Source organism: Gossypium hirsutum, chromosome D10 (assembly GCF_007990345.1).
Source record: "Gossypium hirsutum isolate 1008001.06 chromosome D10, Gossypium_hirsutum_v2.1, whole genome shotgun sequence".
Taxonomy (NCBI): domain Eukaryota; kingdom Viridiplantae; phylum Streptophyta; class Magnoliopsida; order Malvales; family Malvaceae; genus Gossypium; species Gossypium hirsutum.
Genome location: NC_053446.1, coordinates 4,256,464 through 4,270,205, shown reverse-complemented (window position 1 = coordinate 4,270,205; position 13,742 = coordinate 4,256,464). Strand labels below are relative to the sequence as shown.

The window sequence follows — 13,742 nt, the reverse complement described above, 5'->3', positions numbered from 1 at the left end:
TAGCCGAAGGAAAAGAAAGCAAAAGTGATTCCTGTAGTAGCGGCGAGCGAAACGGGAGCAACCTAAATTGTGAAAATGGGGTTGTGGGAGAGCAATAAAGCGTCGTGCTGCTAGGCAAAACGGTGAAATGACAAACCCTAGATGGCAATAGTCCAGTAGCCGAAAGCATCACTAGCTTACGCTCAGACCCGAGTAGCATGGGGCATGTGGAATCTTGTGTGAATCAACAAGGACCACCTTGCAAGGCTAAATACTCCTAGGTGACAGATAGCGAAGTAGTATTGTGAGGGAAGGGTGAAAAGAACCCTTGTTGGGGAGTGAAATAGAACATGAAACCGTAAACTCTCAAGCAGTGGGAGGAGCCAAGGGCCATAACCGCGTGCCTGTTGAAGAATGAGCCGATGACTCATAGGCAGTGGCTTAGTTAAGGGAACTCACTAGAGCCGTAGCGAAAGCGAGTATTCATTAGGCAATTGTCACTGTTTATGGACCCAAACCTAGGTGGTCTATCCATGACCAAGATGAAGCTTAGGTGAAACTAAGTGGAGGTCCGAACCGACTGATGTTGAAGAATCAGCGGATGAGTTGTGGTTAGGGGTGAAATTCTATTCGAACCCAAAGCTAGTTAGTTCTCCTCAAAATGCATTGAGGCGCAATAGTTGACTAGACATCTAGAGGTAAAACACTGTTTCGGTGTGGGCCGCGAGAGAGGTACTAAATCGAGGCAAACTCTGAATACTAGATATGACCTCAAAATAACAGGGTTGAGGTCGACCAGTAAGACGATAGGGGATAAGCTTCATCGTCAAGAGGGAAAAAACCCAGATTACCAACTAAGGCCCCTAAATGACCGCTTAGTCATAAAGGAGGTAGGGGTGTAGAGACAGCCAGAAGGTTTGCCTAGAAGCAGCCAACCTTGAAAGAGTGTATAATAGTTCACTGATCGAGCGCTCTTGCGCCGAAGATGAACGGGGCTAAACGATTTGTCGAAGCTGTGAGATGTAAAAATGCATCAGTAGGAGAGTATTTCGCCTTAGGGGAAAGCACCTGCGTGAGCGGGAGTAGACGAAGCGGGAGCGAACGTATGTTGATGGGTATTAATCAATTTACTTGTTCTTTTTTCCATTATTTTAAAATCAGGGTAGTGACTAAAATCGAAGATAATAGTAATTTTCTTATAATTTTGAAAGAATTTGAGCATTTGTAAATAATTAAATATGATAATTGTGTTGGAATATTTGTGAGATATACTAAAACGAATAAAAAAAATTAAAATTTAATGTGTTAATTAATTGAAGTTAATTTAGTATTCTGGGGAAATCTGAAATACAGAAAATCGATTAAAATTATGAAATAGTTTATTGGAGATAATGTCCTTGCAGGTGAATCGAATTTCATGAATTTAAAATGATCGTATGCTATTAAATATCTTCACCCAATATATTTATATACGTATATTCTTTCATGTGAAAGTAGTTAAGAAAAAAAAAGTTAAATATAATATATATGATAAATATAGGTACATGTAAATTAATTCCTGTACATTAGATTAAAAAATAAACAAATACTTTCTGTTAAAAATTTATGTAGCTGACAGAATAATTAAACATTTACCTATGATATGTCATGGGTATCTTGTATTAAAATATAATAACCAATTTTTACAGTAAAAACTTATGTTTTAGTAAAGAAATAAAATATAATCTAGACCTTAATATATATATATATATATAGGACAAAGAATCAACTCATCTCACATGCAGCAGAGATGCACTGTTTGAAGAAGAGAGATGTTTATATAAATATTCCAAGTTATTTGATTGCTGTTTGACCCAATATCTGAGCTTTTGCAGGACAGGGAAAAATAGCAGAAGCAGCAGTTGATTTTTTTGCAGAATTTAATGAAGTGGACAGAGAGGCAAAGCACATGCATTATCACTTTATTCTTTTTTTATAAAGAAGTTTTTTGAGGGGCAAAATTATTAATAGCAATGACACCAAGATTCCTTAGATTTTGTAATTGTGTTGAATAAGGCAAATGGGAGCAGGAAGCTACCCAGAGATTGATTTGGGTTTTTTTGGTTTTATTGTTGGTTTCAGTGACAATTTCTTTTTTCCTGAATGGGTCCCTTGATAGGGAAAGAATGTTGTGAAAGGATTTTGATGCCTAAAATTATAAATGAAAAAAAAAAGGAATGGAGTGGAGTGGAAGACAAGTTTGAGAGAGAGATTTGTGTTAATAAGTGACTAAATAGAGATGGTGCAAGAAATGAAGAGGGCAATAATGGGGACAAAAGCTAACATCTGTGGCCCATAAGACTTTAATATGATTCAGCCATGGCCACTTTTACATGGTTGTGAATTAATGAGAGATTTGAGGCCAAGTCAAGGCAGTGGATCCAAGAAAAATCCCAGGTCAAGTCATTAATCCCCCCTTTGGTTGGTGGGTGGATACCTTGTTAATGCAAACGTAATTTCCTTTCATTTGGTAAACCCTTTCTTCATTGTGGGTTGGTGGGTGGCTGTATTCATCTTTCTTATATTGCTTGGTCTGGTCTTACAAGTTGGGAGATACCTTTTAGTCAAAAGTTATAAGCAACCATTGAAATTTGCATTTTTGTTTGTGGATTATTCAATCCTCATTGACCATGGTCAAGTTAATGCTAGTAAAAACAAGTTGTATATCATGTTTGATTGTGTTATTTTCATTCAAACAAACCGAAGTAGTCTTCTCCTTTTTATTCAAAAATGAAGAAAACTGGTTGGGGCTTCTGAATTGATCTCGCCCGTTCATAATTTCAATTTTGATTTGTTGAGTAATAACTTAAGCCTTCAATAAAATACTTCCTGTAGAATATCAATAGTTATTTCAACCCATTATTTTCTATTACGAAAAAAACAAAACATTCCATTAGCTGATAAATCATGACACGGATTAGATCTCTCTATATCTATGAAAGAAAGAATAAAAAAGAAGATTTCTTTTTTATTCTTTGTTGTTTTTTTTTCATTCCTATTTTGCTTTCGGATATGATAAAACCACGAATGGGGCTTAAACTAAAAAATAGTAAAGGATTATTTCGTTCCTGATAGTCATTATTTTAATCGGCAGATAGGAGGATACTCTAGACCGGAATCATGGGGAGTACTGCCTAGTCATTTCTTCGAATTTAAAGCCCCAGTTAGTATTCTTTTTATGTTATCTAGAAGCCTTTTTTTATATAATTTACATAATCTTCATTACCAATCCTTTATGTATTTTGGTGTTCCTAACCATCCACTCGTTTTTTGTTCAATCCTTATCTTGTAACTCGGAAGATTTGTAAATAAGTGTTCTCATAGACCCTTTTTCACGCTATTAATGATGTAAAGCGAAACCAAATTGTGAATGGTTTGAATTTACTATGTCAGGAGTGAGAGATTCGGAAAAAAATTCAAATTTTGAGTTAACTGTATCGAGTTATTTAAGTTAATTTGAATAAGTAATTCAAGTTTTGAGTTGAATTTTACAATTTGAATAACATATTTGTTTAAATACTCCTTTGGTCCCTGTCAATTTTGAAAATGAGTAAATTGGTCTCTCCACAAAAAAATCAAAATAATTTTTAAAAATTCAAATTTTTATAAAAATTCCAAAATTTAAAATTTTCTAGTATAATAATTTTAAGAACCTAAATAAGTTCATTAATGATTAAAGTTTATCATACTAAAGTATCTTTTTTTTTTTTGCTTTGAAAAAGTTTTCAAATATATATGGTTTCAAATTTATGTACTATAACATGGAATTAGTTATACCGTAACATGTTTAATTTGTTAATTTAACTTGAACAATTTCACTCGATTCGAATCGAATCGAAAATTTCAAATCGAGTTAAGATGATAAAATAGGACCCGTCAACTCGATTAATACGAAATTTTTTTACTCGATTCGATTTGATTCAATTCGATCAAACGCTAACCCTAGTATTATTGTGTAGTAGTACAACTTTAAGAACAAATTAATTAGCAACGGCATTGACTAGATAAATAATGAAGCCATAAGAAAAGGGTAAACTAAAGCCCAAACCCATTGTATTTGGACAACCATATTCAAAGACAGAATGCAAGCCAGCTCATGTTCAGAAACAGGGCCTGAAAGGCTTTGTAGGTAGCTTTTAAAAAAATTCATAAGAACAATTAGCAGCCTAGCAGGCTCATAATGTGGGTCACACTGTAGTGATTGAAGTTACACACGCTTAGTTGGAGGGGTTAAGTTTTAGATTTTTTTTTAAAAATTTTGAATTATTTTAATTAGGTCAATTTTAGGCTTAATTATTTTGAGTTTGCATTGTTATAACTTTGAGGCTGCATTCCCAGTCCTTATAGGTTCATAGTATTTTGGATTTTAGTTAGGGGCGAACAAAATTCGATTTGATTCGAAAATATCGATTTTTTTTAAATTTTTAAGTTAATTGAATTGAGTTATTCCGTTTTTTCAAATCAACTCGGATAAGTAATTTGGCATTTTGAATTCGAATCGAGTTGAATTCTATAATTTAAATAACTTGAATAACAAATTAATGTAAAACACATTGGACCCCTGACAGTTTTGTAAATGTGCAATGTAGTCCCTCTTAAAAATTACAAAAAAAATCTTCAAAATATTTATAAAAATATTTTTTCAAAAATTTTATAAATATATATCCAAAAAATTTAAAATTCTATAACAATTATTAAAAATCTTTAAAAATATATACAATTATTGAATAATATATTTTTTTAAAATCCCAAAATGAAAAGTTTTAAGTTTTAACCAAGTAAATTCCAAAATGAATTATATATTCTTTATCACCAAACTCCCTTGTTGTTTTAAACCTTAAAGAGTGTCTCAAAATATAAACCTCGATATCCCATAATGTACTTTTGTCTTATAAAAACTCGAGAGCACTTAAATCCATCTCCAAACTCATGCTAAAACAAGTGCATATTTGAAATACAACATCTGCCAATACAATCAGTTTATTTGAATAATTATTTTAATATGGTTACATTTTTATTAATTATAAGTAGAGTGAGTAAAACTCAATACGACTTGAAAAAAACAAAAAAAATTTGAAAATTGAGTTAAGCGAATTGAGTTATTCGAGTCAACTCGAATTTTTTTCGAATTTTGAGTTCGAATCGAGTTAAGTTTTCGAATTCGAAAAACTCGAATAATTCGAATAAATCGAATATCAAACTATAATATTTTACATTTTACCCCAAACTCCTAAACCTTTTTATTTTTTCCCAAAACTTTTATTCATTCTCACTTTTTCCCCAAAACTTTTACTCTCCTCCCATCCGAACCCCCCATCTACCCAAAATTCATTTCCCACCAAAATTTTACTCTCCCATTACTTTTCCTCAAAATTTTACTCTCAAAAACCCTCAAAACTTTTTATTTTCTCCCAAAATTTTTACTCCCTCCCATTTCCCCCTAAAACTTCTCCCTTCCCATCCCACCCTCCATCTACCCCAAACTAAAGGTGCTCATGGGCCGGGCGGCCCGGCCCGGCCCGACGGCCCGCCCAAAATATGAGAGGGTTCGGGTAAAAATATAGGCCCAAAATATGGGTTTGGATAAGAAATTAGGCCCATTTTAAAAACGGGCCGGGCCTCGATAAAAAATTTTTGGCTCGGGCCCGGCCCTGTCGGCCCGAATTTAATTAATATAATTTTTTTTATTTTTTTTATTTTGTCATTAATACATTTCCCATTTCCCTTCCCTTCCCCATTTCCCCCCGACCCCAGATAAATCCCTAACCCCTTCCCTCCTTTTTTTTCCCCCAAATCGGATCCAACTCCACCTCCACCGATTCACGACTCCACGTCCATGACTCCACGGTGCTTCACTGCTTCTAGCCTTCTTCGTCTTCTCAAAGGTGAGTTTGCTGTTAACCTTTGAATTTGTTTTTTGCTTTGTGCTTTTTGATTTTCATTTTTATTCGAATCAGTTCCCTCACTTGCTTGTGACCGTAGATGTATAATTTCATTTGATGTATCTGTTCTTTTCTTGCTTGTGACCTGCTTTTCTAGTAGGAATTCTTCTGTCTACATACTATTATCGCTATTACAGAAATAGCTTAAGTGATGTTCTTATCAATATTGGTTCTCCTATGCTTCAGTAGCTATCCTTCTTTCTGTCTCTACTATTGGATGTCATAGGTTAGCTTGCGGATTTTGGTTGGATTATTTTTCATTTGATGTATAATTTCAGATATTTGTTGAAAGCCCAGATGCTAAAACTTCAATTTTGATTTTATTATTATTATTATTTTTTGGCTTTGGATTTATAGGTAGTTAGGTACTTTCAATTCTGGGATTATTCTACTTTCTGAATCACTGAATTGATTTTAGCTCCTAAAAAGCATATATTTTTAAGAACCGGGATAGTGCTTGATTTTGACTTTGATCCTTTACTTGAAGATTCATTTTAGATCTTTATTTAGTTGGAAACTTGAGAGATTGTGTTGCTTAAATCTCCCTTGCAAACCCTTTTTTCTCTTCTATTTGACGCATAAATTTTGCTTTATTTGGATGTGAAATCTGTTTGAAGATCTAACTAAAACTCATGTTTTTGAGTGATTTTTTTGTTTTTTTTGTTTGTTTTATCACAGAACTTTTTTCACTACTGGGAAAGAATACTTGGGCAATGATTTCAATAATTCAATTCCATGTCAACTTTATTTTGTTGAGTTGTGATTTGTGAAGAATTTGTGTTTGATTATATCTAGCTGAGTATCTTCAGAAAACCCAATTTGTAGATTTGAGGCTCTTTTTATCTTTATTGACAATGGAGCACCTACCAGTTGAAGTCATTGGAAACATTTTGTCTCGGCTTGGAGGTGCCCGAGATGTTGTGATAGCCTCTGCAACATGTTGGAAATGGCGAGAAGCTTATATTTGTTTTAATATATATGAGTTCGGTTATATTGTTTTAATATACTTTTTTAATATATTGTTTTAATATATTGTTTTAATATACTGTTATAATTATATTGTTTTAATATAATGTTTTAACTTTTAAATTTTAGTATACTGTTATAAATATACATTTAATTTGTAACACATTAATTTCTAACACATTAAATTTTAGTTTCTATATTTTATTTTTTAACATAAAATGGTGCTTATATTTTTATAATGTTAACTAAATAATTAATATTGTTAATTTTTTGATTAAAACAATAATTTTTAATGTAATATACTGTTTTAATAATATATTGTTATAAAATTTATAATATAATGTTTTAATATACTATTATAAATATATTGTTTTAATATACTGTTATAATTATATTGTTTTAATATAATTTTTTAACTTTTAAATTTTAGTATACTGTTATAAATATACATTTAATTTGTAACACATTAATTTTAGTAATGATATGATAAACTTTAAAATATTTAAGTTAAAAAGTTAAAAGTAATTAAATTCTTAGTTAATTGTTTGTAATTACTTGTATAATCATTTTTTATTTTTAAGATTTGATTGTTTGTAATTAAATTTAAATTAATTGTTTGTAATTAAATTCAAATAAGTAATCTTATTTTATATTTTTTTTCATTATATACAAAAAAATTACAATTTGATATTTGATATAAATTCAATAACAATTACTTTTAATAACAATTAGTTTTAACTTTTAAGTAAAAAAAACGGGCCGGGCCCGGGCTTCATATTTTTCACGGGCCGGGCCTGGGCAAAATATCATGCCCATATTTCTGGCCGGGCCGGGCGCCTAGGAAACGGGCTGAAATTTTTTACGGGTCCGGCCCGAACCCGGCCCGGCCCATGAGCACCTCTACCCCAAACCCCTCCCCCCCAATTTCTTTTAATATTTTCCCTCCAAAATTTTACTCCTCCTATTTACTTTCCCTCAAACTTTTTCTCCCAAAAATTTTTTATTTTTCCCCTAAACTTTTATTTCTCACCCTTTACTCCCAAATAAAAAATCAGAATTATCCAAAAAATCCCTAAACATAAATAGTAATAATTTTATTTATATATGCTATTTATATTATTAAATTAAATTTTACATTTTATATTATTTATATTATTGAATTGTTTAGTCATATTGAATATTTATATTAAAATTGAATTATTAATGATGCCATAAAATATTCGTGTTAAAATTTTATATTGGTATCAATTTCACATTTTATCTTTAAAATAACTTTTATTAAAAAATCACATTTTTACATTTAATATATTTTTAATTCCAAAATACATATTGACAAGAATCTGAAGATAATTGAAACAACTAGGCAAGCAAAGAAGCTAACCCGTATATAAAAGATTAATAAATAAATTATGAGGTGATGAAAGTTAATAAAAAATTTGATTACGGTGGACAAATTTTATTACGGTTGGTAGCAGTGGTTACAAGGACCCAAAATTATTTTTTAAAATTTAACTTAAACAAATATATTCAATTCGATTTGATTCGAATTCCATCTCACTAGACTCAATTCGAGAAAATTTCAAATCAAATTAGGATGATAAAATATGATTCGTCAACTCGATTAACTCGAAATTTTTTCATTCGGTTCGATCGAACACTCACCCCTAATTATAAGTATAAATAACATACATAGAATTAATCATTATATTTAACAAAAAATATTATAATCGATGAGTAATTTTTATTTTTATTTTTACTTTTAAAATGTCACAACAATAAAATTAACTCAAAAAAGGTTGACAATGTTAACAGTTGAATTTTGAAATTCGAAAAGTAAAAAGGCTAAGGGCAGGGGCGAAGCCAAAAATTTTTTTTAGGGGGGTCGAAATGAAAATTTAATTTTTAATAGTTTATATCTTTATAATTTTTAAAGGATTAAATTAAATATTTATAATTTTAGAGGGGACTAAAGTGTAATTTTACCTTTACTAATTTAAGATTTCAAAATTTTCTAAAAGGCCAAAACAACAATTTTCCATGCTAGTGAGTGGTCCCTGCCAACCCCTCTGGATTCACCTCTAGCTAAAGGCTCTTTTGGATTAACAGTGTATTTACCTGCAATTAATGTAAAAATAACGATGGTGGTGAAATTAAATACAGTAACGTGTGACAAAAAAACTTAAATGCACCGCACTGAAATTAAACTCCGATCGGAACTAAATTGTTTGAAAATTAAATTGGTAATTTTGATTGCAAATTTTTTTATGAAAATTGCTTGGATTCCATAGGCATGGCCTAATTGATTTGGTGTTAACCTGGGTTCAAAACCGAACACAAGCAAAACTAAATAAATAAATATTTATAACCAAAATTACTGTCATGCCCTACAAAGCAAATTTAAAACGAAAAAAGAAAATATTTAGGGTTTTTGCAAATAATTCCATATTTCTCTCCTCTCTGTAAGATCAATCGAGTCACCCCACCCACCCAAAATATGAGAAAATCAAGATCAAAACGAAAATCAAATATCCACCTGCAACAACCAACAATAAATCCAAGGGATTTCCAATTCATGATCACCAAAGTAGCAGTGTCTCAAATCTGCAAATCAGTTGGGTTTAGGCGCAGCCGTGTTTCAGCCCTTGAAACCCTTACCTTGGTAGCCACCAAGTACCTGGAAACCCTGGTCAAGTCCGCTGCATCATTCTCCAATGCTGCCAGCCGTACCCAATCCAACATCCTCGACCTTACCAATGCCCTCCACGACATGTCCTTACAGGTGGGTTTCATGGGTGCATCCACTCTCTATGACCACAACAACAACTGTTTGTTGAAGTCCAGTGTGTTGGAAAGCTTGTCGGATTTTGTCAGCTCCACCAATGAAATACCTTTTGCCAAGCCCATTGAAAGAGCAAAAGAAAGGGAAAGTGAAGAGGTGAATGCTGTTCCAGGGAGTTTTCAAGAAAGAGGTGGTCATATCCCAGAATGGTTACCAAGGTTTCCTGATGTAGGTGGTACTAACGAGAACTGTGATAAAAGGGTTTATGGGGAACAATTGTGGGAGAATTCCAGCTCGGTTTTGGGGTGTCAAATTGATGGTTTTGAAGAGAAAAGATGTGGGAGTAACAATGTTGGTAAATTACCAAAAGGGAGATCAAGGATTAAGTTCAGGGTTAATAATGGTGGAGGGACAAGGGTGGGTTTGAATGGTATAAGTTGCAATAATGTGTTTGGTCAATGTAAAGATGAAGAAGAGGCAGAACCAGTAGCAGTGTGTGAGAAATCTGTTAAGTCTGAAGAGAAGCATATTCTTGTGTATAAGAGAAGGAAGAAGCGTTGTTAGTTTCTTAAGATTTTGAGCATTTGGGATTTTGCCAGAAAGTTGAGTTTTTGATTGGCACTGGCAGGAAATTTCTAAGCTTTTTAATAGGAAAAAGCCTGGGTTTATATATTATGGCAATATTTTTGGTTGGCCCCTCAATAGTTGAACCCAGGAACTGATATAGTAGATTTTAAATGACTAAAATGTTGAAAAAAAGAAAGGCTGTGCTTCTACTAGGCTACAACAAAATTATTTACTGAACTATGATGTTTAGAAATTGTTTATTGAAGTTTATATGATTCTACTACATGCAATCTGTTTTCCTTGTTTAGAATTGTGCATTAGCTGGTGTTGATTGGTGCAAAACTTTGTGGGACTAAAAGAAGCATTTCAACATGTTTTGGGATCTTCAAACAGGCAATCAATGGCCAACAAGATTGAGTTAAACGATAGAAGAACATCATACAAAACTTTGCCTACTGACTGAAGCTTCAATGGTTGCAAGCAGCATATTCATTTAACCAAATAAAAAATTATAGGGTTTTGTTCACAAAAAAAAAATAACTTGCACCAGTCACCTGGTGATTGCTAAATGTTAAAGTCTTTTATGACATATAAAGTATATATAATATATATGCATGTATTTTAAACTTTCCCTCACAATATTATATCACAAAAGCTGTGGTGAAAGCTAATAAAGCCTTCTAAGAATAGCATTTATTTTTTGCCACAGTTGAAACCATGGCAAACAGAGAGGACAATGATAAGGATCAAGGCAATAAGTATTCCTAGAACAATCAGCTTGATCTTCATGTTTTGTAGCCACATTTTTCTTCGGATTTTTGTCCCTGTACTTCGAAAGTCTTGAGCCTGCAATGAAACAGTGAAAACAAGTTAAAATTATGTCTCCTTGCATGATGTTTTATCAAGTTCTGCAGCTCTCTAGCATACTCAACTAACATCTAAGGCGCTACTCAACTCTCGCATGACATCAATAGAAACAATATAAAGTTGTTTAAGTTAAGACGTGTCTATATTTTTATGTATACCCAGATCTATGCATGAAAGAGGCGACAGAGAGAGTCACTGACCTGATTATGAAGATTCTCGGTCTTATCCACTAGCAGCTCTATCTTTTCCCCTCTATCTAACACCTGCAGGTAGGAAATTCAGTACCAACTACCAAAAGCATGTTTCTGATATGACGGTTAGGTACTGTCATCTTATCATAGTTTAATGTTGGAGAATTCAATTTGCCTCAAGTATTGCAGGATGGCAACATCAACCCTAATCCTACCGGAAAATGTGATATTTAAGAAGCTAAACCAGATAGTTCCATGGAGGTATAGGACATGTATAGACGTTTGGAAAAACCCGGCAAACAATTAGAACTACTTGAAAAATTCAATCCCAGACAAATTCACAAAGACCCTTTAAGATTTAAACAAGGAACTTCAGTAGAAAATAAAGGAATATCACCCTAATAGTAAATGACAGGTAAAAATTGCTGACATAGCAACAGGAGCATAACAAAGTAGAAGCTAACAAAGCACATATACTACCTTTTCGATATTCTCCATCATAACACCTTTAACTTCAGAAACCTGAGCTTTGACCTTAGCCAGCTTGCTTATTTCTTCAGGATGCTCCATACAGTATTGCATATGTTCTTTCAGTTTTGGTCTGCAATTTAATAGCATGTTATATTTGCTCTGGTAATACGAAAAGATCTCCCCTGTTAAGTATTTTCAGGATTTTAAAGAGATAGATACCCAAATTCCTTGTTCAGGCTGTTGGCAGGAGCTGTAGCAGCCTTCCCGTTATCATATTTCGACACGAAATCATCCTTGATACGCTCCAAAAAAGCAATCGGCACTTGCCTTCCAGCTGATTCATCTGCAACAACGCAATAAGCTGCAACATCCAAGAGTCAGCCAATCTACCAACATATATAGATAAACAAAAGAGCTGACAATGAGAATGCAAATAATAACACAGTAATAAGGTTCTTTCAACAAGGAGTTCAATTAGAATTCATTGAAACAATATGTTCCAATCATCTTTCAGACTATCCACATTTGCACATGGCCTTCAACAACCTGCATCTTACATGAACTCAATACACTATATACAGGCAAAATTTTAAGTTAAAAAAAGGGATCTCATCATAAATCTCCATTTACTAAGCAGTCAATTTGTGTAGTTTCAAATACTATAATGCATATTAAACACAGAGATAAACTATTAACATGAAGAAACGGCAGCATAAAGCACAAAGTTAAGCAATTTTCTCATAAATAATCTTATGGGAGAAACCAATATCCAAACTTTCCCTCTAGATCCCAAATCCCATTTCTGTTCAAGAGATCAGATTATATCTGAAAGGAATAAAAAAAGAACTCCAAAATTCTCTTCTATTTCATTTTGATTTTCCACTCACTTCCCAAAAAACCCAAACTTCTAAAATCAAGGAACCAACAATTTAAAAATATGAAAATTAAAAGTACAAAAAAAAACAAAAAAAACCTAACTGTATCCATTGTCAACAAGATAATTGAAGGTATGGCCATCACAGTTGTAAGTGAACTTGTTGTTTGAAGAAGGAAGCTTTTGGAGGCATTGAAGAGCTATGGAATTGAAATTCCCACTGTATTCAGTATACTCAGCTAATATAACTCCTCCACGAGATACAAATGCATAGATCAATGATTTGGGCACCATTTTCTCAGAATCTTTTCTTATATGGGAAAATTTGGGTTTCAAAGAGAAAACAAAGAGAGATCTGGGATTTGAAGCTTGCTTGCTCTTTTCTATTGCTTTTTTTCCCCTTGGTTTCTCTTCACAATTACTCTTTTGTTGGACTTTTTTGATATATCTAGAAACAAGAAGTAAAAAAGGTAAGTGAAAAAAGGGTCAATAAGGTTTAAAAATTGAAACTTGAAAGGTTTTTTGGGTAAATAATTGTTTTTTTTTCTTGAAAAAAAATGATTATTTCTGGTTTGCATTAAATAAATTTCTGCCCTTTCATATTTAAAGTTGGGACTTTTAAATTCTTAAACAGTGTGTTTGGAGAGAACTTTAAAGTTTCACAAATAATTAAAAGATAATATATTTTTAAATAAGTCAAGGCCGTTTCATTTTTCCTTTATTTTCCAAATGTCTCATATTGTTCTTTAATGGTCAAATTTCTATTTTACAAAATTTATCCTTAAATTATTATCTTGAAAATTAATAATCCAACAATTTATAAATAATTATAATTGAACTTTTTTAATACTTATTTCTTTTAACACTAAAAATCATGACATATCAATTTTGAAAAATTTAATTTTAGTATTTTTATTTTAAGAATTCCATGACTATCGAAATAGGACATTTTGGTAAAAAAAAGAGAGCGCGCATTAATTTCTGTTCTTTTTATTATATAATAATTAAAATTACCCATAATTTCTCTCCCAACCCTTAAATAGGAAGATAATGTGCTTCAACACACT

General features: G+C 32.2%; 2 protein-coding genes across 2 annotated transcripts; one reads left to right on the top strand and one right to left on the bottom strand.

Moving 5' to 3' along the window:
* Positions 1 to 9,332: 9,332 nt before the first annotated feature.
* Positions 9,333 to 10,889, top strand: LOC107916450 (transcription initiation factor TFIID subunit 8). Its single transcript, XM_016845745.2, has one exon. The coding sequence runs from the start codon at positions 9,421 to 9,423 to the stop codon at positions 10,267 to 10,269; it is 849 nt and encodes a 282-aa protein (XP_016701234.2). The 5' UTR covers positions 9,333 to 9,420; the 3' UTR covers positions 10,270 to 10,889.
* On the bottom strand, positions 10,744 to 13,338 carry LOC107916451 (vesicle-associated membrane protein 721). The gene is made up of 5 exons (XM_016845747.2): positions 12,780 to 13,338; positions 12,021 to 12,162; positions 11,811 to 11,931; positions 11,340 to 11,402; positions 10,744 to 11,118 (listed from the first exon to the last, which is right to left on the bottom strand). The coding sequence occupies exons 1-5, from the start codon at positions 12,967 to 12,969 to the stop codon at positions 10,966 to 10,968; spliced, it is 669 nt and encodes a 222-aa protein (XP_016701236.1). The 5' UTR covers positions 12,970 to 13,338; the 3' UTR covers positions 10,744 to 10,965.
* Between the last annotated feature and the right edge of the window lie 404 nt (positions 13,339 to 13,742).